The sequence below is a fragment of the Naegleria lovaniensis genome (genome assembly GCF_003324165.1).
Source record: "Naegleria lovaniensis strain ATCC 30569 chromosome Unknown tig002, whole genome shotgun sequence".
Lineage (NCBI taxonomy): Eukaryota > Heterolobosea > Eutetramitea > Acrasida > Naegleriidae > Naegleria > Naegleria lovaniensis.
This window is the reverse complement of record NW_025407824.1, coordinates 1,016,244-1,042,392: the sequence shown is the minus strand read 5'-3', so window position 1 is coordinate 1,042,392 and position 26,149 is coordinate 1,016,244. Positions and strand designations below refer to the sequence as shown.

General features: G+C 36.6%; 13 protein-coding genes across 13 annotated transcripts; 5 read left to right on the top strand and 8 right to left on the bottom strand.

The window, feature by feature from the left end:
• Position 1: 1 nt before the first annotated feature.
• On the bottom strand, positions 2-2,095 carry C9374_007294 (uncharacterized protein; the record flags this gene model as incomplete). Its single annotated transcript, XM_044697245.1, has 1 exon — positions 2-2,095. One exon carries the CDS (start codon positions 2,093-2,095, stop codon positions 2-4), a length of 2,094 nt encoding a protein of 697 aa, XP_044555657.1.
• Positions 2,096-2,208: 113 nt separating this feature from the next.
• On the top strand, positions 2,209-3,813 carry C9374_007293 (uncharacterized protein; the record flags this gene model as incomplete). The annotated part of the gene is made up of 1 exon (XM_044697244.1): positions 2,209-3,813. The coding sequence occupies one exon, from the start codon at positions 2,209-2,211 to the stop codon at positions 3,811-3,813; it is 1,605 nt and encodes a 534-aa protein (XP_044555656.1).
• Positions 3,814-3,920: 107 nt separating this feature from the next.
• Positions 3,921-5,237, top strand: C9374_007292 (uncharacterized protein; the record flags this gene model as incomplete). Its single annotated transcript, XM_044697243.1, has 1 exon — positions 3,921-5,237. The coding sequence occupies one exon, from the start codon at positions 3,921-3,923 to the stop codon at positions 5,235-5,237; it is 1,317 nt and encodes a 438-aa protein (XP_044555655.1).
• A 194-nt stretch (positions 5,238-5,431) lies between these two features.
• On the top strand, positions 5,432-6,403 carry C9374_007291 (uncharacterized protein; the record flags this gene model as incomplete). Its single annotated transcript, XM_044697242.1, has 1 exon — positions 5,432-6,403. One exon carries the CDS (start codon positions 5,432-5,434, stop codon positions 6,401-6,403), a length of 972 nt encoding a protein of 323 aa, XP_044555654.1.
• Positions 6,404-6,463: 60 nt separating this feature from the next.
• C9374_007290 (uncharacterized protein) lies at positions 6,464-7,216 on the bottom strand (the record flags this gene model as incomplete). The annotated part of the gene is made up of 1 exon (XM_044697241.1): positions 6,464-7,216. One exon carries the CDS (start codon positions 7,214-7,216, stop codon positions 6,464-6,466), a length of 753 nt encoding a protein of 250 aa, XP_044555653.1.
• Positions 7,217-7,910: 694 nt separating this feature from the next.
• Positions 7,911-10,478, bottom strand: C9374_007289 (uncharacterized protein; the record flags this gene model as incomplete). Its single annotated transcript, XM_044697240.1, has 1 exon — positions 7,911-10,478. One exon carries the CDS (start codon positions 10,476-10,478, stop codon positions 7,911-7,913), a length of 2,568 nt encoding a protein of 855 aa, XP_044555652.1.
• An 88-nt stretch (positions 10,479-10,566) lies between these two features.
• Positions 10,567-12,345, bottom strand: C9374_007288 (uncharacterized protein; the record flags this gene model as incomplete). Its single annotated transcript, XM_044697239.1, has 2 exons — positions 10,567-11,831; positions 11,970-12,345. The coding sequence occupies 2 exons, from the start codon at positions 12,343-12,345 to the stop codon at positions 10,567-10,569; spliced, it is 1,641 nt and encodes a 546-aa protein (XP_044555651.1).
• A 156-nt stretch (positions 12,346-12,501) lies between these two features.
• On the top strand, positions 12,502-14,209 carry C9374_007287 (uncharacterized protein; the record flags this gene model as incomplete). The annotated part of the gene is made up of 2 exons (XM_044697238.1): positions 12,502-13,669; positions 13,749-14,209. The coding sequence occupies 2 exons, from the start codon at positions 12,502-12,504 to the stop codon at positions 14,207-14,209; spliced, it is 1,629 nt and encodes a 542-aa protein (XP_044555650.1).
• A 200-nt stretch (positions 14,210-14,409) lies between these two features.
• On the bottom strand, positions 14,410-15,708 carry C9374_007286 (uncharacterized protein; the record flags this gene model as incomplete). Its single annotated transcript, XM_044697237.1, has 1 exon — positions 14,410-15,708. One exon carries the CDS (start codon positions 15,706-15,708, stop codon positions 14,410-14,412), a length of 1,299 nt encoding a protein of 432 aa, XP_044555649.1.
• A 476-nt stretch (positions 15,709-16,184) lies between these two features.
• Positions 16,185-16,919, bottom strand: C9374_007285 (uncharacterized protein; the record flags this gene model as incomplete). The annotated part of the gene is made up of 1 exon (XM_044697236.1): positions 16,185-16,919. One exon carries the CDS (start codon positions 16,917-16,919, stop codon positions 16,185-16,187), a length of 735 nt encoding a protein of 244 aa, XP_044555648.1.
• Positions 16,920-17,198: 279 nt separating this feature from the next.
• On the bottom strand, positions 17,199-18,752 carry C9374_007284 (uncharacterized protein; the record flags this gene model as incomplete). Its single annotated transcript, XM_044697235.1, has 1 exon — positions 17,199-18,752. The coding sequence occupies one exon, from the start codon at positions 18,750-18,752 to the stop codon at positions 17,199-17,201; it is 1,554 nt and encodes a 517-aa protein (XP_044555647.1).
• A 182-nt stretch (positions 18,753-18,934) lies between these two features.
• On the top strand, positions 18,935-19,780 carry C9374_007283 (uncharacterized protein; the record flags this gene model as incomplete). The annotated part of the gene is made up of 1 exon (XM_044697234.1): positions 18,935-19,780. One exon carries the CDS (start codon positions 18,935-18,937, stop codon positions 19,778-19,780), a length of 846 nt encoding a protein of 281 aa, XP_044555646.1.
• Positions 19,781-19,946: 166 nt separating this feature from the next.
• C9374_007282 (uncharacterized protein) lies at positions 19,947-25,628 on the bottom strand (the record flags this gene model as incomplete). The annotated part of the gene is made up of 3 exons (XM_044697233.1): positions 19,947-24,654; positions 24,931-25,050; positions 25,216-25,628. The coding sequence occupies 3 exons, from the start codon at positions 25,626-25,628 to the stop codon at positions 19,947-19,949; spliced, it is 5,241 nt and encodes a 1,746-aa protein (XP_044555645.1).
• Positions 25,629-26,149: the final 521 nt, after the last annotated feature.

The window sequence follows — 26,149 nt, the reverse complement described above, 5'->3', positions numbered from 1 at the left end:
CTTACTTTTTTCTTGTAGCTGCCAAAAAACCTCCTTCCTTGCCTGTTGATACAATAATAATAGGATTGTGATATTGTTGTGTGTTAGTGAACAGATCAAGTATTTCCTTAGTTTCATGTTTGGATCCAGTGTGATGATCGAAAACAATAAATTCGCCAATATCGTCTCCTTGTGCGGCGGGTTTTGCCAGCACCACTGTTCGTTGATAGTTTTTAGCTACAGCAGCAATCTCATTAAATCCAGGCTTAATCTGACCCTTCTTTAAATGATCGAAATAGTCATCAATAGACTCATGCTTGTGTTCTGTTTTGATGTGTTGCTGCAACTCATGGTCCTTGTCTCTAATATAATCCTCAATATGTCGTTGAACAATATTTCTTTGTTCTCCCAGTAGGGTCGCCAAGGACAAGAATAGATCATGTCCTTCTATGTCCACATAGGAACAACCAATGCTGTCCAACAGCTTGTTAATTTTGTCGAAAGGAATTCCACTATTAAGAGCTGCCTTTTGCTTGTTCATTTGTTTTCTAGCTTCACTTGTAGCAATGACATTCTTGGCGTCCTCAGGGTACGTCGACATGATTTCGTCAAACGCATGCTTCTCAAGGACGAATAAGTCAACATACTCTGTCGAGATGACATTGGCAGTTCTTTTCACAGAGTCAATCAGTGCAGTCTCACCCACAAATGAGCCGCTTCCTAACGTGGACCAAAGCTGTCCAGTTTTAGATCTTACTTCTACAACTCCTTTACCAATGAAAAACATTTCATTTCCTGGTTCGCCTTCTCTAATGACATAAGAACCAGGCATTACAATTCTTGGTTTCAGATTAATCACAACTTCATGAATAAAGTTTTGTGAGCACGATTTGAATAATTCCACCTTTTTCACAATCTCTGCATTAAGCTGCATGGCCACGTCGATCTTTAGAAAATCAGGCAATTCTCTAATAATTTTTGATTCGTCCAATCCCTTTCTACTCTTCCACAAATATTGATAATATTGTAAAATTTGCTTTTTCAAATCTGGTGATAAACCTCTAGAATTAATGTAATCAGTCACAGAGTCCAATTTCTCAATAAAGGCACTCTCAGTGATGTTCAAATTTTGAGCCAAGTCAGACACAATACCAATCACAGTAACGAAGACGGCAATTCCTACCAAATACACCAGAGTACAAAATGCAACTTGTAAATTGGTGACAGGCATGGTACCTCCAAAACCTGACATGGACACCAAACTCCAATAAACTCCCAACATGTACTTGTAGAGGGTTGAAGTGGTTGGTTCAAAGATAGAAGCGCTCAAAGTAAACACTTGAGAATCTGGATATTCTGACATTATAATTGGAAACCAGCAGCATGCAACAATGTGCACAGACATGACGACAATAATGACAAAGTTGAGTAGCTTGACCATTTTGGAGAGGACAGCAAATCGATCGGGAACGAGTGCCTCAATTCTAGTCAAACGTTTGAGGGCTCTAAAGAAGAAGAGTGCTCGATTCAGGCGCCACACAGGTGAATATGTCATGGAACCATTGGTTGCAGCTCCAATGGCCACAGGAATCCAATCGAGTAAACACAGACAGACAAAGTCTGCAAAAAATCCAATCTTCTCCTTAAACACGTATCTACGAGCTGTCTTCTTGAAATCTGTCACTAAAATGTTCATCTGATCTCGATAGGGATAGAAAAAGTTCATGACCACATCGACCCAAAGTAAAAAATCAAAAGGAGCATCTGCCAAATACCAATACATGGAGTTTTCATAATCAAAAGCAGATCGGTAAGGTATTAAAAAACTATTATACAGCTCTATGCAAAAAATCATGAGCATCCACATCTTGTTGAACCATCTATTTCTATCCACAATAAATAATATTTTAGGTTTGATATGTTTCTTGTAAAAGGGTCGTTTGTAAAAGGGTAATTTTGCTTCCTCCAATTCAGCCAACTGTTCATTCTTTTCAGCTTCCTTCCTAGCCTCCTCATCATTTCTCTTCCGAAGAGTATATTCATCTTTACGACTCAATAACTCTCCGAGAGTATTGGGATATCCCGATGATGAAGATGGATTTTTGAAAATGCCCATGGGTTTTAGGGTGATTGAGAAATATTTTTTTTAAAAGTAAAAAATTGGCGCAATTTTAGATTCTTCGTAACCCAATACGAACGATACTGGCGAGCTCAGGAACTTGAAAAAAAATGAAGACACACGATGGTGTGCGAATACTTTTGATCGATTTTTCATCGTTTCGTGCTGATGAAAAATTTCAAAATATTTCTAACAATCATCGGGACCAATATAAATCGTTGGAATCATTGTTGAAACAACGGTTTATGTTACAACAATTGGGAAAAAAGAAATGGTTGCAAAATAGTGAATTGAAATATACCGATTTCTTTCCGATTGAATTTATGAATGATCCACAATTTGTGTTTAATCATCTTAAAAAGTATGGATATGGCTTGTCATTGGCATCATCAAGATTGACAAGTGATAGAGATTTTGTTTTGAAAATGGTGATACAAGACGGTTCTCAATACCTTTCAATAGCTGAAGAATTGCAAGATGATCTTGATCTTGCTTTAAATATCATTACACAACAACCTGAAGCATTGAATTATGCACCGTGGAAAATACGCGACAACAAGGAATTTGTCAAACAAGCATTGCAACAGAACGGTTTGGCTTTGTGTTTTGCTCCAGAAGATTTTAAAAGTGACAATGAGCTTGTTTTCGCGGCAATCAAACAAAATAAGAAAGCCCTAAAATATGCTTCGTACACATTGCTTAGAGATGAAACGTTTATGTTGCAAGCACTCAAATTAGTGCTTCCAGAATTGAATACATTTAGTTATAACAACCCAGAAGTAATGATCAAGGTTACTCAAGAATATGGATTTCTGTTGCAATTGTGTCCTAGAGAAATTAGAGAGAGCCGAGAAATAGTTTTAAATGCTGTCAGCAACGATGGATGGGCTCTATGGTTCGCCTCCAATAAATTGAAGGACGACCAAGAAATTGCATGGAAGGCAGTTCGTCAGACGGCCAAAGCAGTTGAACATTTATCGGAAAGGTTGAGAGGAGATGAAGAGATTATTTTACATGTCATTGAGAAAGATGGAGGATTATTGGAATATGCATCTCGTGAATTAAGAGGAGACAGAGATGTTGTATTGATTGCTGTTCATCGTGATGGCTGTGCTCTTAGACATGCATCTGATGTATTACAAGGAGATCGAGAAGTAGTTTTAGCTGCTGTGACTCAAGATGGAGAAGCTCTTGTCTATGCATCAAGTGAGTTGAGGAATAATCGTGAAATAGTGTTGCAAGCTATTAGACAGAAAGGAAATGCGCTTCGACATGCTTCACAAGAACTAAAGCAAGATAAGGAAACGTTGTTAACAGCAATCCAAAATGGATATTCTTGTAGAATTTCATCAGCTGAGCTGTGCAACGACAAGGCGTTCTTAATACAAGCTGCCAAACAAGGATACCGACAAGTACTACAGTGGGCCTCAAAAGCATTGCTCTCTGACAAGCAATTTTTATTGGAAGTTGTGAAACAAAATGGCAAAACTGTAGAATATCTACCACCTGAATTTTATGGTGACGATGAGATCATGTTAACTGCAGTGAACAATGATGGATTTGCCCTGTGGCACTCCACTGAGGAACAATCACAATCATTTGCAATGGAAGCATTGAAAAGCACTGGCTTTGTTTTTTCATATGACGACGAATTGTTTCACACAAGGATGAAACATTGTTATTATGGTGCTTACTTGGGACGATCTATACGATAATGCTGTTAACCCACAAGCAGTGCGCAATTACGAAATACTCGACATTGGATCTAGAAAAAGGGTGACTGCTGGAATCAAACATCGTATTTTCACAACAATTAGAAAAAATGTTGCACACCGCCCCAACAAAAGCCTTCCTCTCAAAGGAAATCCTCTCCATTCCGTACTTTAGAGATCAGATGGTCCATGTGTCTATGCATGGAAATATTTACAGTATTTTCTTTGATGAGGAACGAAACAGTTTCAGAATTTATAAATTGAATTTACAGCATTTAGAGTATGATGAATTGCCAGTTCCGACACATGATCAGAAAGAACAAGATTTAAAGCTTTATATTCAATCTGCATGTGTGGTTGGAAATGATATTTATATTTACGCCGAAAAAGCGTTTTCATCGGCGTTCATTTTCAAAATTTCATTTTCAAGTAGTGATGACTCCATGCCATCAGACACACCATTTTGTGAGCTCATTCATCAAACGACAAGTGAATACCATCGTTTATATCTTACCCCACTTATTGGCGACTCTCAAAGAAAATGTCTGTATTTAATTGGTGGTTGTTATTTTAAAGGAGGATACAACAGAGATGTGTTAAAGTTTGACATTGAACAACGAACATGGAGTATAATTTCCCAATTTTATTATAGCCCTGCATTGTATTTACAAAGTGCTACATTATGGAAGAATCGATATATTGTCATGTTTGGAGGATTCATAACTTCATGTGCTGCATGTAGTGATGTCATTGCTTTTGATCTTGACACGAAGGAGTGGTGGACATGTTACAAAACTACACATTACGGAGATGCTGATTTACTGTCACCCTATGCACGATATAACTCTGGAATTGCTCTTGTTTCCAATCAATATGCTTCTAATTTTATTTCAAACACCACTTCTCAATCATTATTCGAATTGAACACTTTATTTATTTATGGCGGATTTATTGACACCATTTTGAAGTATAACAATGTCACTCGAATAATTCAACGTGTTTCCCATGAAGTATTATTATTCCCATTGGACGAATCGAAATGGGTCAGTGATGATGAAATTCAAACTATCCAACCTCTGAGTCTCACAGACTATTGCAATCCATGTCCAGAAAAATTGAAAATTCATGAAATTCCTCAAAACAATCCAATCTTTTCCACACATGGTTTTGAAGAAGACAATCAAGACGATTCTTCAGAATTTAAAATTCTTCCTGCCACTATACCTCAAGGACTCTTTCATTATTACAATCCATGTAAAGGAGAAGAATGTTTATTTGTGATTACCATGTCCAATGGTCAAGTCAATGAAAAGTTTAAGGATCGAAATTGTTTAATCAAATTAGTCTTGACCAAAGAACAAGGAACTCTTTTTAAGGGCATTGGTGCTCACAACAACCTCACAGATACTGTTTTCATGCATGAATAGTACTGCAGCACTTAATTATTAAAGAACGTTCAAGATGGAAGATTCATGGAACTCATTTTCAAATTTGAAGAGCAACCACTCCTTTCAAACTTGAAAATGAAGAAACCACACAGAAATTACAAAAAAAAAGTCCCAAACTTCTCATCAACAACAACAACACTTTTCTCGAGAGGCCCCTTTTTCTCATTGTCATCATGAAAGTCATTCCGAATATTTTCCAACTGCCGAATGAAATTCTCTCAGAAACTCTGAGCACCACTACCACCACCACCACCACTACTTCTGAATCATCCTCCTCAACAACCCATAAAACTCCTCAAGCTCTCTCTCTGATTGGTCATTCCCGATCAGCAGAAGCCACCTATTTCCAAATTCCTCAACTCCAAACCAACATTGATATGGGTTTCATTGATAAAAAGTACATGAGTCAACATCCGAATACGTTTCTCATTACGCACACTCATGCCGATCATTCGTATTATCTCAGTGCATGTCAACCTGCATTCATTAATCGAAAAGATCCCAATCGTGTATTCGTTCCAAATGAAAATGTCAAATTTATTGAAAATTTTCTTCACGCCTGTCAAGAATTAAATGCTGGAAAAGAATTACCTAAAGAGAGCGTTCAGGAACGAAAACCAATTCAAATTATTGGAGTTTCTCCTGGAGATACCATTGAAAAGATTGGAGGAAAGGATAATTTTGTGGCTCGTGTCATTAAATGTGACCATTCAGTTCCATGTAATGGTTATGAAATTTATGAAAAAAAAAAGAAATTGAAAAAGGAATTTTCACATTTGAAAGGACCTGAAATTGGAAAATTGAGAAAAGAAAGAGGTGAAGATGCAGTTTGTGATACAATTTTTGAACCTCGTATTGCTATTATGGGAGATACGACCTATCGAGTATTTGAAAATAATCCTGAATTATTGGAATTTCCTGTCATTGTTGTGGAATGTACGTTTTTGGAAGAAGGACAGGAAGAACAAGCATTGGGTGCTTTTCATATGCATTGGAATCATTTGAAACCTATTGTGGAATCCAATTCGAATATTCATTTTATTTTAACTCATTTTAGTTTGAGATATACAGATGAATTTATTTTGGATTTCTTTTCGAAACAAAATGTCAAGAATGTGACACCACTCGTAGATGACAAGTTTTAATATTGTTCAGTAGTAGTTTCATAATATTATAATTTTGAAATGTTAATTTACATTATATATTTACATGGTGGAAGAGTGTTGACTAAAAAACAATTCAAATAAATCTCTCTCAGTTAACTCCAATTTTAAAGGAAAACATCCTTGTGATGATGTCGAAGATACTTGTTGTTGACACGGTGGAGGGTGGAACGGTTGTTGACCTTGTGAACTGAAACTACTACTGTCTGAATGATTGCTTCCCCATGAACATCGAACAGGTTGAAATTGTTGCGATTGTTCCACTGCATGGACATTTGGAGTTCGGTTCATGGTTGTCGCCGTTGTTGGAATGGCTTCAAAAAACGTATTTTGAAAGGAGTGTTGTAAGTTACTGTTGTTCTCAGATGAAATTTGAATCATGGACAATACATATTTGATTTGATGAATCACTTGTGAAGAGTCTATATATTGAGAGAGTGGAGAATTGGGATGTTGTTCTTTAAATCTTAACATTTGAAGTAGTTCTTTCAAATTTTCCACCACCGAGTCATGATTTATTGGTATAGGTGATATAGACATGGGAGACTCCACCTTTAAGGATGATGATGATTGACAAGGTTGGACATGATGTGCCCAACATGTTTCTTGTTGTGCTGGATATAACAGCAGACTACTGTTTTGACCATGGCTTGGAGACATGTTCATCTTCTTTCCATTCGAACTTGATGAATATTGAGAAGAATGAAAGGAAGTATGAGAGGATAGTTTTCCATCACTCGACGATGAAGAATTGGATCGATTCGATCGAGATGCATTGTTGTTGTTGTTCATCATTGTTACTGTAGTTGTTGACATTGTATTTTTACATGATGGATTGGAAGGATTCATTTCAATGATGAAGACTTGTTGATCAACAAGAGAGAGTAATGAATCCAAGAGAGAGATAGGTAGTGCTCGAATTCGTGGCAATGGTTGCTGATATTTCTTTTCGATGGTCTCTGGATCGAATGGGATGCAAAATTATTGACAACTGACACAATGCTATTCTTCAAATGGTGTGGTTGAAACTTGTAAAAAGGAAATGTTTGATAAAGTTAGACGCCTACTATCAAAATTGCAATTTCTTCTTAGTATTGTCTTTTGATTCAATAATGTTGTGATCATGGAAAAAAGAATGAATACAATACTCAATTACTCATGATGTGGTCTGTTGATCATACAAAGGTTTCATTCATTTCGCATGACAATTATGGAGAATATCATGATGACTAAAAGAAGACTCTCATGTAAGTGCGAAATGATCGCATTGGTATCTAATGTCTATTTACGGTATTTAAGACATACAGATCTCCTCAAGAATATTCTCCCTCACGATTGTATAAATAATATTATTATTACTATTCTTCTAACAACACTTTTCAGTATAATAAATTTACACCAAAAACAGCAACAAAATGGAAGAGCCATGGCAACATGACTTCTAAATTTACACAAAACTCGTCATTCCAATCCAACATGTCCCTATACATTAAGGTTTGTAAACACCAGAGGCATTGACAATTCCTGCAAATAGATATTCACTGGCATCAGGTTCTTCTTTCATTAAATCTTGTAAAAATTGGAGTGTTGTTTTTTCATTATGTTCCACACATCGATCCATATCAACTTGATAAATTTCAGCTTCTTCAATGACGTGTTTTCCTTCAATGACCCAATTTTCAAATTGAAGCGATTTTTCAATGGCTATTTCTTTGGTGGGAGCAAGAATACGATAGGCTCTCTTGTAGACACTATTTCTTACTGTGGTCGCAGTTTCTGAGCTGGTACTATCTGCTGCCAACTCATCTTTTTCAAACACTTCCACTAGCACGTCATAGAGACGAAATGGTAATGAATTGCTCGAGTCATTAGGTGCCAAAGTCAATGTATCGAGAATGACCTGTTTTTCAACAAAATAACGAGACAATTCAATACTTGGATTGATATCTCTTCTATACAAGGCATAACTTCCCATCAATGACCGTAATTGAGTCCACGTTTTGAATTGATTTTCAAAACACTTTTCGTTTCTTGACAAGATGACAAGCAAGTTTTCATAAAAGGCCTCAAATTGTTGATTCGAGTTAAGGTTATGGTTGGGTGAGTGTCTCATGCGTGCAATGCAATATCCTAACAAATGCAAACCTTCATTAATAATTGCATCTTTAAATGTGTGAAAGTGACGAGAGAGTTGAGGTTCCAGTTTTTGATAATATTCATCATTAAGTATTTTGGTCTCCATGGTCAATACATGATTCATTGCCATCAGTAAATTATCCCACACTGCAGAAAAGTCATCCCAATTTCCATTGGCGCCCTCCATCAAAAAACTCTTAATAAATGCAAGTTGTAATTTGGCCAATTCGTTAAATGTTTGAACTTCAACTTTTTCTTTCAAAAAGTGAACAAGATGTGACGAGTTCTGCAAATTTTCAATATTGGGCAGTTCTTCGGAGAGTATTCCTAATCCTTTACCAATATTCGTACCAATGTCTAAGAGTCGTTTGATGGTCTGAAGTCTGGATGGAATGTCAAGTTTTTGATCCTTGGTTTCGGAATCTTCATCTGTGGTCTCCTTCTCATTGGTTTCTGTTTCTTCTGCATGTTGCAAAATTAACAACATTTTTCTCAAAAAGATAGTCCATTCATACGACACAATAAGTGAATCTAAAACAATTTGATGACTGGTAATCTTGTCTGTGCTAGCAGTTAAACTTGAGAGTTGTCGTGCTGTGAGGAGAGTGGCATCTTCATAGCACACATCGGCAGATTTCCATTCAGTGGCCATGGTATGTAAATAAGCCAATTTAAGGAGTTGAGTTTTCAGCTCTCCAAATGCTCCCTTCTCGTTGGTTGGAAGTTGAATGACACCGTTGGAATCTTGTGGCAATAATGCTTTCAAATGTTTGGCAGCACTTGTGTAATCGTGGAGCTTTTCCAAGAGAACTGACAAACGCTTATGTACATCTCTAATATATTGTTGAATTGAAGAAATGTATTTGGCTAGAGCATCTTTAGATGGAGCCGAAGTGTGAGTGGTGGCGGTGTTGAGTTCGTTGAGAGCACTCAATGAATCCTCCAACTTGGGAAGAAGAGCTAATAAAGTGCCTGCAGCGTTTTTAAATTGATTTTCTCGTTCATAGATGGCTGCTAATTGAAAATAAGTTCCGAAAAAGCGTGTGACTAGATTTTCAGTCTTTCCACTCTTCAAAAACTCTTCAATTGTTTGTTTGGTCATTGACAGACTGGTCATGTCGTTTTGGAAGTACAATAATTTTTGAAGGATAATCTTACTCAATGACCAACATTGCAATAAACTAAATACTCCATTCATTTCATTGAGATATTTGACAATATGTTCCTTCAGCTCTCTGATAGATGCCTCACTACTATTAGAAGTGTTCAATGTTGAAAAATCCGTCTTCTTCTTTACAATAGACTGAAGTTTGCTTGTTGAAAAGCTCAACTTGGAAACTTCACCAATTTTCATTGCCGCATTATTCTCTGATGAATTTTGTTGTTGCTTGTCAGCTGGTCTTGGCAATTCATGCTCCTTGATATATTGAGCTGCAATTTGTAGAGCAACAAGTTGAGGATACAAATCTTCAGCGGCATCGGTTTGAGAAAGAATTCTTTTTGCCTCACTCATGATGGAATCAATTGTGTTATTAAGAGGTTCCGATGAGGAGGCCACGACTTGCTGCTGAGTGCCTAAACCTCTCCACTTGTAAATTTGAATAATTAAATTTTGTAATTGTTGTTGTGTCCATTTGATGATTGATTCATCAACGACAGCATGGTTCAAAAGACCAGGTCGGAAATTATTTTCCGATTTACTAGTTCTATGACTCATCGAGGTGTGGTATGAAGCTTTTGTTGTTGATTGATGGAAATAGTTGCCATCGCTTTTTAAAGACATGTTACAAATACCGCGTCTACGATCATCATCACGTAAAATTCTCTTGACAGCTCTCGTCCCAATTTGCAGAGCAGTTACGGAATTTAAATGATGATGAGTTGCAGAGGAGAGAAGAATGCCATTTGCAAGTGGTTTCATTTTTAATTGTTTTTGTTTTGGCAAATTCTAAAGTGGAAATATTGGTGAATTCGTGAAATGGTTGGCCAATTTAATAAATGATCAACTTTTATTCATCAAATCCTAAGAATGCCAATAATTCAAGTGTTTGAGGATCCATCTGAAGAGTGCTTCTTGTGTTCGATGACGAAAGTGTTCCCAAGGCATACTCAGAAGGCATGGGAATGCGAAGATTCGCAAACTTTCCATTTGCAAATGTTTTAGACCTCTCCAAAATCCAATCCTTTTCCTTTTCAATTTCTTGCAGTGTGAATTGTGGATACATTCTATTCTTTGCTGAGAATGGAAGACTGGTAGATGACACATGTTGAGCAATTTCATCAAGATTCAATGTATCATACGCCTGTTTTTGAATCTTTTGGATGTGTGGCTGTTTGAGAAGACTTGAAATTTCATATCTATATGCATGGAAGAGCTTGGTAATGGCCAACCAATCCAAGTCAAAGTAATAATGGCCATCTTGTTCGTCATTTACATCTGAAGAAGAAGAGGTAACTGCTGATCCTTCTCGTTCCTCAGTGTTGTCATTAATGCTTGTCTCAGTTCCTTGTACGAGCCCAATTTCCTCTTCTGTGACGCTGTCAATGTAATGATCCAAATTTACCATTTGTAGGAAATCTCTCTTTGGAAGACACTTGTCCAAGGCCAGGAATTTCGTCGTTTTCGAAATAGTATTCGAGGGTGTCAACTGTTCATGATGAGATACAACTGATGAAAATTTGCAATGCATGTGAGCAGAGAACCAAAATTTGGGTTGCAACTCGTTCAGTAATTTTTCGCCCCAGGGATTTCCTAGCTTGTGATCAGAGTCTTCAATTTCTTTCATGACATGATCCTTAAATCTCCTAATATTAGTCAAGTCTCCATGTCGCGTGACTCCTGTTGGCCAGTCGTGTGACATGAAAACATCGAGAGGTTGATCAGATCGTGTCTTCTCTTTTCTACGATTGAGACATACTTTCATATTAAGCATTTTCCAAAATTCAAAAAATCGAACATGATACACGCTCCTTTTTGCTCCCTCAGAAAATGGTACGTGTTGTTCATCGAAAAGCGTCGTACCCAAATGTCTATCGCTTTCCTGTACCAAGCCAGTTTCTGTCTTGGGAAGGAAAAATCTGGCACTGTCTTTGAAAAAGTCTCCATCTTTATAGATTCCACTCCATCCACCAATAAGTAAATTAACAAACTTTCCATCGTGTGGATTTCGCTTTTTGAAATTAATAAAGCCAGTATTTCCCATGTAGTAGATTTTATCGGTGACAAATCCACCGAATGGCAAGCTCATGAGATACAAGCTAGCTTCATGATTACCTGTATCAGATTTACATTTTGTAAATGAAGATCAATGATTTTGGAATCATGATTCAATAGTGCATTCAAATGTATTTTCACAGTTATTACATTGCATATATATATACAATATCATTACTAAAAACAATCAAAACAAACCTCCAATAAATAAAGTTGGAATGGGTGCAATTTTTGTTTCTTCTCCCTCCTTCTTTAAAGGACTTTTTGCAAAATATTTGTAAAAATCCTTCCATTCTTTATACTTATCCGGAACACTCATACTATTCAAATCATCGGCATGTCTAATACTTTCAAAATCTCCACAAATCAGCAACACATCAATGGTTGGTTTCCGATACTCTTGCAAGGAATTTAAAAATTCATCATCCACAGCACCTTCTTCCGAAGATGATTGTAAAGATTTTAATGCAATCTCCTTCTGATCACTCATTTGTTTTTGTTCCATTGCGTGCAACAAGGTTGCATAGATCTTATCCAGATCCCCATGACAACATCCTTCTACGGCCAAATACATTTTTTTTCTCAATTAAATATTAATATTTACATTTCAAAATTGATTTCCATTAAGATGCCAAATATTTCATAATCAAGGGACCATCATGATGTTAGTTAACCATTCCAATTAATATGATTGTAATATGAATTAGAGAAATCAAACCAGTTAAAAAAAATGCAACACAACAACACTCTATTTTCCATGCTTTTGAATCAGCACAATATTAATTTTGATGATGATGATGATCAAACCGTAGAGAACGACCAACAAACAATGATGACCCCTTCTGAACGATCTCAAGCCATTGAAGAATTATTTTTAAAACCTCATGATCAAGCAAGTATGATGATTCCGATCGAGCATCAAATTTCAAGTTTTGCTAGAGTGCAAGGATTAGGCTTGTATTGCATTCCGTGGCATCCAACCGGTAATGGAAGTGCTGTATTCATCAATGCACCTCACAAGACAAAGAAAACTAGTGCCATACAGCTCACCAATGTGCGCTACGATGTTGAGGAAGATGTTGACCGATTTTATGTGTTCAATGGATTTGAAAGATGGAACGAAACTGCAATGGCAGATGTTGATTATGTAGAATTTGTCAGATTGCACTCACCTAGGCGAATCCTGGATAGCTCAGCCACTGTAGAATCACCGAAATTGCAAAGATCAGAAGATGATGAAGAACCTTTTTTTCCTGCAATCGATATGGATACTGTGGTTTTTGAAGATTTCAATGTGACACCAGTCATGAAGCAAGCTCGAGAAAAATGTCAATCACAAGCCATTCAACCAAATGCTAGCGTGTATAAGCCAAGAGATTTTCGATCGACGGCCATTTCAAAACAGCGTCCCAGTTGCCGTATATATCACTCAACAGCATTTGATTCACAAAATAACTGTGTTTATATTTATGGAGGATTTACACGTGGCCGTATCATGTCGAATGATATTATCAAAATGACCTTTACAACAAAAGAGACGGCAGATGAAAGTAGTAGTAGTAGCAACAATGATGATTGTGTGTGTCAATCTGAAATATTGACAAACAAGTTTAAATTAATCAGAAAAACTGAAGCCAATGATGATCTTGATAGAATACCATATAGGGAAGGCCACACAGCCGTCATGAGACGAGGAAAGATGTATGTATTAGGTGGCAATGCAGGTCGAAATGGTACCTTTGAAAAAGAATTGTTGGTGTTTGATTTTGAGACATACACCATAGAGCCTGTTAATGTTAAGGGTGACTTGTTTTCACATCGTGCTTATCACTCTGCAACATATTTAGAAAAGTATGACATTATGGTGGTTTGTGGTGGAAAATTGAGACCTGGCCAAGGTAAGCTCACTATTTACAATTTGACATTTTTTGTAAAATAACTTTTTCAACTTGACATTGTTCTCTACACATTTTACAGGCGCCCCTCTTTCATCTCAATGCTTCATCTATCATTTTGCCACAAGCACATGGGAACTTCTAGATCCAACCATATTTAGAATGCCAACACTTTCGGGGCATCAAGTCTTGAAAATATCAAACAGTGTCATTGCTGTCGTTGGTGGTTCACACGTAGCCTATGGTAAAGCATCAGACATGTCTAAATTTATTTATTTGTACGATGTTGAAAGTAGAGAATTTTGTAGCTTTGACTTAACACATTATGGCTACAAGGGTAGATATTCGATGCCTGCTGCGTACAGTGAAAAAAGCAAATTAATTGCAATTGGAGGAGGTTATTGCAATGACTGTGATGAGAGTTTATCACTAATATATTTGGACATTACTCGCTCTGCTTCCAAACATTTCCATCATCGACTTTTAAAACCTAAATATTATGATATTTCTGTTGTGACTTGTGAAGGTACTTCTAGCATTTAATCAGAGGTGAATGGTGGAAGGTCACAATATATTTCTTTTTGTAAAAAGCTATGATATTTATTGGAAATAATTTGTACCGAATGACTCTAATACAACCACACACGGAATGGAAAACAAAAACTCGGACAACAAAAATGAAAAACAATTCTACAAGTACTTGGGACTACAGCAACCAAACTCCAAATCGAACACACACTCTCCTATTCATCATCATCATCAGATACAGTTGCTAATGGTCGATAAGTGACATTATCAGAAACAGACTTGTTCGATGAGCGTCGTCTTGAATTCTTATCACCCGCACAAACACAACATCCAAATACTGAAATAATAATCGATGCCACTATGGAGAGCAACAATCCCAATCCATAAACCATCCATCGAATGACCATATACAAAAATACAGAGTCGCCAAGAGAGGAAATTTTCGATTGCTGCAGCACAATTTTACCATTCTGTTGTTGAGGTCCAATATCTGTTAAAAACAACAAGGCACATGCCACCGTATTAGAAGTCAAATTAGCTGAATTGGAAACATTTAACCACAAATTGAGTGAGGATCCCATTTCAACCGAATTCATTTGAGATGGTATTTCATTCCATGAATTTCCATGAGCAGTGGTGCTGACAGCATGAGATGATGAAAATACATGTGAACTCGTAATTGTTGTTAAATTATTTCGTGATATCAATTCATGACTTCTCAATGTATGATTCATGGCCACCAATTCCACAGTAAACCACGAAAATAATCCCAAAATTACTCCTCCAACAATGAACCATTTGAAAATCAAATATCCAACATGTGAAATGCAAGTGGTTTGTGCCATTTCACTTTTATCTTCATCATCCATCCAATGTTCATTCATGGGTGGAATTTGTGCATCGGCAGCACCATCTTCCACTCGTTCTTCATGACTCTGTGAAAAGATGAGTGATGGATTTTCAGAGAGTTTTTTTCGTTTCCATCGATCGAGAGCCAATCGTTCACAAATTTCTCCTCCAAAGCTCGTAAAGAGTACATTGATCCAATCTGCGAGTGTCAATGCAAATAATATGGTAAAAACCATACATTGGAAAATGAGAGGAGTGTAATAGGAATTGTTGGAAGTGTTGTGAGTGGAATTGTTGAATGATGACTCACTGCTGTGAAATGGTGATGACGACCAAGTCATAAAGATCGATGATGATGATGACGACGAACTACTAGTACTGCCACTGACAGACCCATTGGTCGATGGTTCCACAATAATAAACGGATCCGAAGTATAATTCTGTAATTTACTCAACACTGCATTATCCACTTTCACCGTATTGTAAAGTAAAATGGATGACCATATAGCAAATATCACACTAGGTAGAACAAGAATTGCCAAATCAATTCCAATAAATGTCCTCTTCACGAGTACCAAGAGAGAGGCTCGGGCAGAATGTGTGAGTGGAGTGTTGCCAGATGATGACAGCGACGACGTTGACAGATGCCTCCTGTTGCTAAACATTTTTTAATTTTTGAATAATTACGATAATGGATGAAATGACCAAAGAATATCTTGTGAATAATCATTGAACACAATCGTAGATTCGCACAAACTTGTAACCTCTTAAAGAATTATTCTTCCTTCCACACTCTTGGCTTGAATAGAATCAAATCATGCCAACAAAGAGATGTCTTTCTCAAACTCTAAACGATTTCATTGGCGTTTACATCAATTCCGAGTATTCTTCTAAGAGCGCGTGAGTTAAAAACTGTTCAAACACTTCCATATTTCTTTTTAACATCTTATAAGCTGTTGTAATGTTGAATATTGAGTTTCTGTGAGATATTTGATCTTTCACGTTATTCACACATTCTTTAAGGCTCTGTTTAAGGTTGTATAATCTTCCATCTGTAACAAGGTGCCTGGCAGTTTGTAATCGTTGTCGTAAAGGACGACTAAATAAAGGATATGTCACTGATGCATTAGCGTTGATATAATTAAACATTCCATTTCCTTTTAAAAAAGCATGGAAACTGTTTTGTAAACTGTGCTGGCTCTATTCTAACGTCTATTATTTTCAAATCACCACTTGGAAGAACGAAACCGAAATTGGTTGTATTATGAATCACGTCTCGTATGTTGAACACTCTTATTATGATGTCTAACAAAGTCATCTGATTCACGAATTGATGCGCCTTCTCATCCAAGACATTTGTCTCGTCGAGTTCACAGTCTAATTCAACTCCTTCTTTAAAATGTTCCAATAAATTTACCCATACATGTCGTCCCAACACTTCTGGCTGTTCAATACATTTTGAATATTCATGAAAGTTTTCATCTTGACCAGCGTTAAGTGTTGCAATGTAGAAATCTTTTGCGTCTTTGCAAACAAAATGGACTTCAGGACACAATTGAAGCTTTTCTAAAACTTTGTACATTATGAGCTCAAGAGCTTGTACTGGTATTGGATCAGATGAACTACTTTCCTTCCTTCCATGAGAATGCGTTTTGATAAAATACCGAAGTGAGTTTTCATTTCCTCGTCTAATTACATTGATAATCACTCCTAATTGGCCTCCTCCTTGTTTTATGCTGAATGATATTTCACCTTCGGGATGGAGAATTTGGAAATATTGTTTACTGTACTCTTTGAGCCTATTAAAAGCAACAGCTTTTAGTTTGCTTTTCAACTTCAATACATCTAAATAACATTCCTCTTGCTCACCATTCATTTGCTCACATCCATTAAGGAGTATTGGTATTAAAAACATCCCAATCGACATCCCATTTAGCAACTTCATCAGAGCCAAATGCTTTTTCAAAACGGGCCTTATGTAATTGTTCAGCCAAATCTAAAAGGAAACGATATCTTGGAGTTTGTTTTTCGGGTTCAGAGGAGGAAGAAGGTGTGTAAGGGTTTGTTTTAAGGTTGATAGGATACATTTTTTAAAGTTGGAAAGGCGGGAAATTTAGGAATGTTCCATTTCAGTGGCATAATATATACGTTGCTATTACAACATTCGATTGAGTTGCATCTCTTCAATGGCAAGTTTCATATCTGTCATTTGTTGCACACATGCTTGCATGAGCAATTCTTGTTGCTGTATGAGTTGAGTGAGAATTCCTTCGTCAATGTTTTGTAAATCTTTACGAATGGTTGGATCCTTCAAATTGGACCAATCTCCCAAATCTCCAAAGGATGAACTGTTCCTAATTCCAGAAGCATTATTCGAGGAAGAACTTGAACCAAAGAGTAATTCATCCACACTGAGCCATGTTGATTTTTGTTCGTTTGATGACGATGGAATAGATTGAGATGGATCCATCACACCGCCTGTAATGGCTTTGGGTGCATTCTCAGCTTCATCAATATCAAGATCAATTCCCATATCTTCACTTTCTTTTTGTTTTTCCTTTTCTTCTGTTTCGTCTTGAGCTGCATCAAATTCTGCTAATAATTTGCTGTAAATACCACCAATAGCCATGGAAGGTAAGGCCATGACCACAATACCTGAGAGAATGGTCATGACAGCAATAATTCGTCCAGTTACGGTGACTGGCGTAATATCACCATATCCAACGGTGGCCAGAGAAACAATTGAGAACCACATACAGACCATAATATTCGAGAATGGTGATGGAGTACCATCGGGTCGAAGCCATGTGCCTGATTTAGCATCAAACAAACCACGTTCAGCATAATAAATAAGTGTAGAGCTGATAATGGCTCCCATTACTGTTAACACTACTAACGATAACAATAATTCAAAGGATCTTCTGATAGAAACAACAAGTAGTTGGAATTTTGCTGACAGTCTCGTCAATTTGATTAATTTCAGTAAACGTAAAATTCTAAACACTGTTAGTGTTTGTGCATAAAAGTGGTCGCTTAAATCTGCTTCATATAAAATCAAATCAATCCAAAAACTGCTCCAACTCATAAAATCAATAATATTCATTCCACCAGTTACAAAATGTCTAAAATCTCCCCAAGTATGCACATAGGCCACCATTCGCAAAATGTATTCAATCATGAAATAGATTGAGAGGAAACCAGTAATAAATATCCACAAAAACTCGAATTGAAAGAAGAATGGAAATGAACGCAATACCAAACATACAGTTTGGATAACAGTCATTAACGAAGAAATAATGGTAACAATCATGGCCACATAACTCGACCTAGGATGTTCCAAAATCAGGTACATTTTTTGCCTCCACGACCGGTCGGCACTATTCTTCGGAATGGAATTGATGATGGCTATCGTTCTTCTACTTCTGAAAAGTCTCGAGTGTGATTCCATAAATCTATCAATATCTACCGATCCTCGGGCTGGTGTTGTATCATCAAGAACCTTTTCCTCTTTGGTGAAGTCTTTTTTTGATGATATCTGTGCAAAAGCACTTGTCGTTGGTTCGCCATCATCTGCAGCAGTTTCAATGGTATTCGTAGGAAAATTCATACTCGATCCAAAACCTTTTGATAGTTTGTTATTATTGTTGAGCGTGGGATTTCGGGATGATGATCCATCTTCTACTCCGACATCAACGACCACTTCATTCATTTTTTTTAAGAATTAAAATCAAAAATACCCAAAACAATTAACAAAAACATTGGACACTGATCAACCACAGAAGGATCCCTGTATAGCTCCAAGATCTTTCGCTGGCAGTCTTGCTATGGAAATTGCACTCAAATCATGTAGAGATTCCCATTGAGAATTATCAAAATCTCACTGTTGAAAAAATGACACCACCACCTTTTCATGAAACCGATCTCAAGTTACAGCACGAGTATGATGAATTGCAACAACAAAAGGCTAATCTTGAACGGAACATTAAACAGCTCGGAGATGAAAAATCAGAATTGATGGAAACGTTAGAATCTCATACAGAAACTTTGCAAATGTTGCAAGAACGACTACAGAATGCTCATAGCGATATTGAAGAATTATGTGTAGAATTGGAACGAGCAATGATGGAACGAGAACTAGCAAGAAGAATGGCAGAAGAAGAAGAAGAAAGAAAGCGTTTAGAGGAAGAAGACCGAAAGTACATGGAAGAGAGAGAACGGAAAAAACAACAAGAATTGCAAGTTCATGCAGAATTGGAGAGGAAATATTCCAATATCAGTAACACCTCGACCACCACAACACAAAGTACCAACAAATCCATTGATCCATTATGGGCAGATCGTTTCTCCACTGATAACTCTCTTCAAAGGGAATACGATTCTCTCTTGATGAAGAGAGATGCCATCTTACAGGATCAAGGCAAGTTAATGGAAGAAAACGAGGGATTGAAACAAAAATTAATTTCTCAACATGAAGTGTTGAAAATGATGAGAACACGAATAATCACAGCAAGAAAAGATGTAGATGAATTGTGTGAAGAAATTGATATGGTCAGATGGCAAAAGGCTAATATCAGCAAGAAAGAGGCTAATAGTCAAAAAGAAGAGGCCAATAGTCACAACGACGACAGCACTCTCAGTATTGAGTACATTATGAGTCATGAAGATGATTTTTCAAATCCTCAACAAGTGATTAAGATTTTGAAAGATCACATTCGAAAATTAACCAGTCACAAGTAGTGTTAGCCATTTGTTGTTGTTGTTCGATAATGAATTCCACTGTACTTTCATATTTACCACCACACAAAGCACAAATCATTCATGATATATTAATTTATTTAAAATTCAAAATAACATTTTATAAACCAACACGCACAAATAACTTGTCAAGTGAATTTTCCAAAACCTATCTCACATCATAAATGAAACGAACAGCCAACAATGTTCGTCCCATAGGATCCACTAATTTACACTTCACTCGAGTCTTTGAAAGTAGCGAGTACACCACATCACGTTCAGGCAAAGTAATCACATAACGTTCTTCACGAGGTTCCAAATCAGAGACTTGAGACACAAATTCCAATCTCGAACCAACAGTATCAATCTTTTCATGGAATGAACACTGTGAAAGATATTCATTGACGTAGAAACGAATTTCCAATTTGTACTTCCATCTCTTTCTGAGTTTGATCAAGATTGGATTCGACTTGACTTCAATAGGTTTGACATTTTCCTTATCCTTTTCTGAGGCATGTCTCGTCACATAAACATAGGCAGCTTCCAACACCACTCCAGGTTCTTTGTGATTCACACGAACGACCAAATTATTGTTGTGAGGTTCAATAAACGTCTCGTTCGCATTCGAATCTTCCACAAAGTTAATATTCACAACATCATTACCACTTGGTGAGAATGAGAAGGTATCTGCAATGTTAATTGGAAGTTTCTTTTGAGCCTTCTTCATGATTGCATTCGACAAGACGTCCAAAATTTCAGTCTTCTTATCTGAATCGTACAAGTAATCGTATGAACTTGGAACATGCAAACAAAAATTGTCGTCGGCAAAAGGACTCATCGAAGCGCCCTCAATTTCATCCAAATCAATAATACGTTTCACCTTAAATTCTTGTGGATCAATATTGTAAATATGCTTATCAGTAATAATCATGATACGTTTCTGAGTTTTGAGTGATTTGTTAATTTTCAACACTTCTGAAGCGAACAGTAATTGAGTGTCTCCATTCTTTTGTAATAATTGTTGAACAAGTTTGTTGTAATAATTTGGTAAATAATCTCCCATGTGTTCTCTCATCATGGATGCCTTCTTTCTTGCTTTTCTTCCCTTATAAATATCAGCTCCAATGGATTGTTTCACCTCAGAAACGAGTTGATTCTTTTCGGCTTCTTGTGGAACGTTTTGTTGTTGTTCATCGACTTCAACATTGTTGACCTTAATGAGAGCACCCGTACTGGTTGGAATGATAAGAGTCGATTTCACTGAAAAATCATCTTGGAAATCAAGAGTTTTCACACCCTTTCCTTTGTGAACGGTATAGACAAGTTTGTCATCTACTTGTAATTCTAGTGATCGATTTTCAACCTTTTTCTTTTGATCCATAATTGCTTTGATGATTTCTGTTTTGGCTGGACTTGAAAAGAGATAATCATATTCATCGGGAACTTTCAAAATGAAGAAACCATCTCTCATGGTACTCACACTGATTCCAGAAATTTCTTTAAATGGAATTCTTCTTAATACTTTCAAGTCATTATCCAAATTGTAGACAGCTTGATCAGTGACGAGTAATTTACGGTCCTGAACGAGATATCGTTTGTTAATTTTCTGAACTAAACCGCTATACAAGAGTTGACAATCTCCAAATTCCTTCTTAATTTTCTCAAATGCTTTGGTGTTGGCAATGTGTAAATAATCTCCAAGATACCATTTCAAGAGAGAATCTTTTCTTCTCAACTTTTGTCCTTGATAAATATCTTGAACTACGTTTGTATCCAATTCATTACTCATCACTTCTTCAACTTTGACTTGAATTTCAGCTCCGTAATCGGTAGGTGTGACATGATTACCACGAATGGCAGTCACTTCCTTAAATTCCAATCGATTTTCATTACCCTTCTTCATTCTGTGTTTGATTGAATTCTTGACAAAGAATTTCATCTTGGCACGAGTGGCATTGGTGTAATTTTCTGAAAGAACTTTCAAAATTTCAGTCTTCTTGTTACTCTCAAACACATAGTCATATTCATCAGGAGTGTGAATCACAAAGAAGCCATCAGTATATGGAGAAACTGTCACTGCTTTCAATCTTCTCATTGGAATGTGTCTGTGAATAATGTAACCATTTGGATCAATGTTGTAAATGGCTCTCTCAGTGATCAACAAGATTCTTTCTTGTTTCTTGTACTTTTTGTTATACTTGGTCACAACACCACTGAATGACACTTCTTGATCTCCAAAATCTTCAGAAATCTTTTTCATGAGTTCTGATTTGGCCAAGTGAATATAATCTCCGTAGAATTTTTTATGGAAGGAAGTCTTTCTTCTCAATTTCATTCCATCAAAGACGTCATCACTTGGTTTTGAACTGACCAATAAACCTTCAGTGGTCACTTCGATCATTGTTCCAGATTTGGCATTGAAATTTTTCACAAACTTGACTCTCTTATTCAATGCCTTCAATGGATGGAATACAAATTCCTCACCAATATCTACACGCAATGTTTTAATGCTGTGATCATCGGTGGCTAGTGCTGCAACATTCTTTGAGAGATCATCATTCGATGAAGCAGGATCTGTGGCAGTAGATGGAGGAGCATTTGGATCAGTTGGAACATCTTTTCTAGGTGTAGATGAAGAGTTTGCTGCTGTATCTTGTGACGAATTGCTATTATTGGAAGGAGCAGAGTTGTCACGATTAATGTGTGAAAAGAATAAATCGTACGAGTCACGAATGGCCTTCATGACTTCATTCTTACTGTCTGCTTCGATCATTAAATCGTGAACTTGTGGAGCAGAAATAATAATAACCTCATCATTCAATGCAGAGCATTTCAAACTATCAATGGTCTTGTACTGCACACGTTTGAGAACGGTATATGTCTTTGGATCTACCAGATAAATGGCACTTGGTGCAACGACGAGAAGTTTTCTTTGACGTTCTCCAGTCTTCCAGTTAATTTGATTCACCAAACGTTGGAATAAATTGTCACACTTTTCACCAAATGTCTTTTCCAAGGCCTTTTGTAAATGTTGTTCAGCGAGAACCTTTTGTCTGGCTTTGTACTTTCTAAAATTTCTCTGAATGATAGAAGCCATTTCAATTCTACGAGAGGCAATCTTTTCATCCAATGCAAACAATTGAACTGGAGTTTGTAAGAATACCTTACTTTGACCTAAAGCATACTTGGACTTTGGTATTTTCATTTCTTGTAGAATTTTCTTAACTCCAGCCTTGGGAGAGCCATTCCAACGTGGCCATGTAGCATCTGAACACATCTTGTATCGATCTAAAAATTTATCAAAATCCATCTTGAAATAATAACCACTGTTTCGAATGTGAACATTTTCTGTAATTCCCAAATATTTCACTTGTTCCATGACGACCTCATCCAAGAATTCATTGGGTTTCTTTTCATGATTAGGTTTGATACATTTCACAAAATGATGATGCTTTCCTTTCATTTTGCCCACAAATTTGAGAACATCTTCTGCAAATTGCATGGTCGTTGTTTTTTGCAATTTACCAAAAGAATCTACCTTTTCATCTCTAGGGAAAAGTTGTTGCATTAAATTCGATTGAGATCTTCTCATGGCCAAAACAAGATCTTCAAAAAGTGTGTCCTTATTCATAGTGACCCATCCCTCGACATCATACGTCACTTTACCTGCAAAATGTTTCAAATCGAAAATGAGACCAGCAAATTTCGATTTCTCATAACATGCATAACCTGTTCCAAAAGCAGTATTCAATTTTTGCATGTATCTTTCATCGGTACCATTAGGAAAGAGTGATTCTTCATCCAATAATTTGTAAATACCTAGTGGTCTTCCTTCAATGACTTCCACCGTTTGATCGACGTTTTTGAGTGGAATGGGTGTGTAAGGAATTCCTTCTCTCACATATTCATCTTGTTCGGATTGAAGCCATTTCTGAACTTGTTGTTGAATCTTTTCATTCACATAATTGATATTGAGCTGTTCGAGAGAGTTCTTTTCTTTGGTATACTTTTCATAAATTTCAAATCCATAAATGTCTAAAATACCAATGGAATATTTGGCATCGTCAGGTCTCTTCACAGCACTGTTGATACGACGAATGAGCCATGCAAAAAGTCTTTCGTAAATACCTTTCGCAAGAGCATCTCTATTGTATGCAGATTTCTCTGCATTTTGTAACGTTTTCGTTGCCTCTCGACCGACGTGAATGGTTCTGTAGAGAATGGCATCTCTCAAGACATCGTAATCAATTTGAAACAAATAGGCAGCAGTTCTTAAAGTGTCCTTGTTTTCAATTTCAGCAGTTTCCTTTCCATTGTTATTCACTTCTTTGAATTTCACATTTCCCAAATGTAAAATACCAGCGCACAATCGAAAGATTTCCATTTGTTCCAAAACGCTGATACCTGCCTCAGTCATACTCTGTCTCGTATTTTTAAATTCTAATTTATCATTCACTCCTGAAATGGTGAGCGCTTGATTCGATGCATTGAGACCATTGGCAGTCAAGTAATTGAATTTTTTGGCATCGTCCAACTTTAAATCTTTTTTCATCGATTCATCAGCACCTGCACACATTTGATAAAAGATGTGAAAGTTTCGTTCTCCTTTTCGATGAGTCACCACTCGAGACTTTTCCAAGAGTGAGGTTGTAATGTGTGCTCCTTCGAGTTGTCCTTTAAAATTGAAGAAAATTTCCATGTATTTACCAAATCGAGAGGAATTGTCATTACGAAGAGTTTTAGCGTTACCAAATGCTTCTAACACTGGATTGGCTTCAATCAGAATACGTTTAATGTTTTCTGTAATGAGACCACTGATCGAGATGGCACTAATATATTCTAAAAGAATTTTACAACTTTCTGTTTTACCTGCACCACTGTTGATGTGAAGAGTTTGTTGTTGTTGTCGTCGTCGTGTTGATGTGAAACAAGAGGGTGTAACAATTGTGTTGATGTGATTGTTGTGATCATACCAATGATTCGAAGAGAGAGAGACGATGATGTTGATGAATGATTAAAGAGACATGATGACGGGTACGTGTTGTGATGACACGCACACACATGTGAAAATATCCCATACAATCACATGTATGAGAATTGTAACATTCATTAATGACGATGAGAACAGTGTGAAAATTTAAACAAACACATACCTTTCACCAGAAACAATCACTGTTTGTCCTTGACCTGTTTCTTTCATTTGACGATAGGCATCTTCAGCCAAAGAGTACAAATGAGGACCAATTTCATAGGGTTGCTTGGCATGATAGAATCTAGTGTGTTAAAGAGTCAAAAATTACATCATGGTCAACAAGAGAATCATGACACACATTCCAACATTTTTTTAAAGTGTCAAATTTTCAAAACCAATATTTAAATTCCATCGTTATAAAACAAAAACAATAACAACAACAACACCAATAGGACTGACTACTCACGTTTTCACATGATTCTTGTAATGTTTTGTCTTTTGATAAGGATTTACAGCAATAATTGTTGGTCCTAAATATGTATAAAATTGTGAAGTTCCTCCATTGATGTCTGGTTGTTGATTATAAAAACGATTTCTCAAAATTCGAGTCACTGTTTGATCGGTTGGTTCTTTGAGTAATGATAAATCATCAATTGTATCCGATTCAAAGTTTCTTTTATATAATTGATAGAGAGCAAATTCGGAAGTTTCATTGGCACTATCTAATTCATTGGGATTGACCGATTGAACCACAACAACTTCAGAATCTTCTTGTGGGGTTGAAGAAGGAGGTTGTTGTTGTTGTTGAGAAGAAGAAGAAGGAGCATTGTTGGAGAGATTGGGTGAACCACTGCCAGCACCACGAGGAGTTGTCAACATGTTGTTGTTGCTGTTGTGGGTTCGATAGAAATTGTTGTTATTGTTTTATATATTTACGACTCGTGTGTGTGATGATGATAATGAAATTAAAGAGAAATATTGGATAGACGAGGATAACAAAAAGGGTCGATGGATGAGAATGTTATATATTTCTTGTATTTTCAAATCACACACACTCTTTGGCTTTGACAACCAACAACAATGGTGTTTCTGATTTTTTTTGATAACTGACTGGTTTGATGGATGCCGCCAAAACAGCTGACACTGCGAATTAGAGAGTCGTTGCTCGCACGGCCTTTGGTATTGTGGAAGAGACGCACAATTGGAACGGTTTACTTTTTGTTGAAGTCGACTTCAAGAAACAATGACACAGAAGAAAAAGTAGAAAAAATTAGGCGTCGTATCATACAGGCCGTTATTAACGAAATACATTGCTCGTTCATTAAAATTATATAATTTTTCAACATCTGTGCGCACGTTAAAGTATTAAACAACAACAACAACAACGGCATTACTATTGT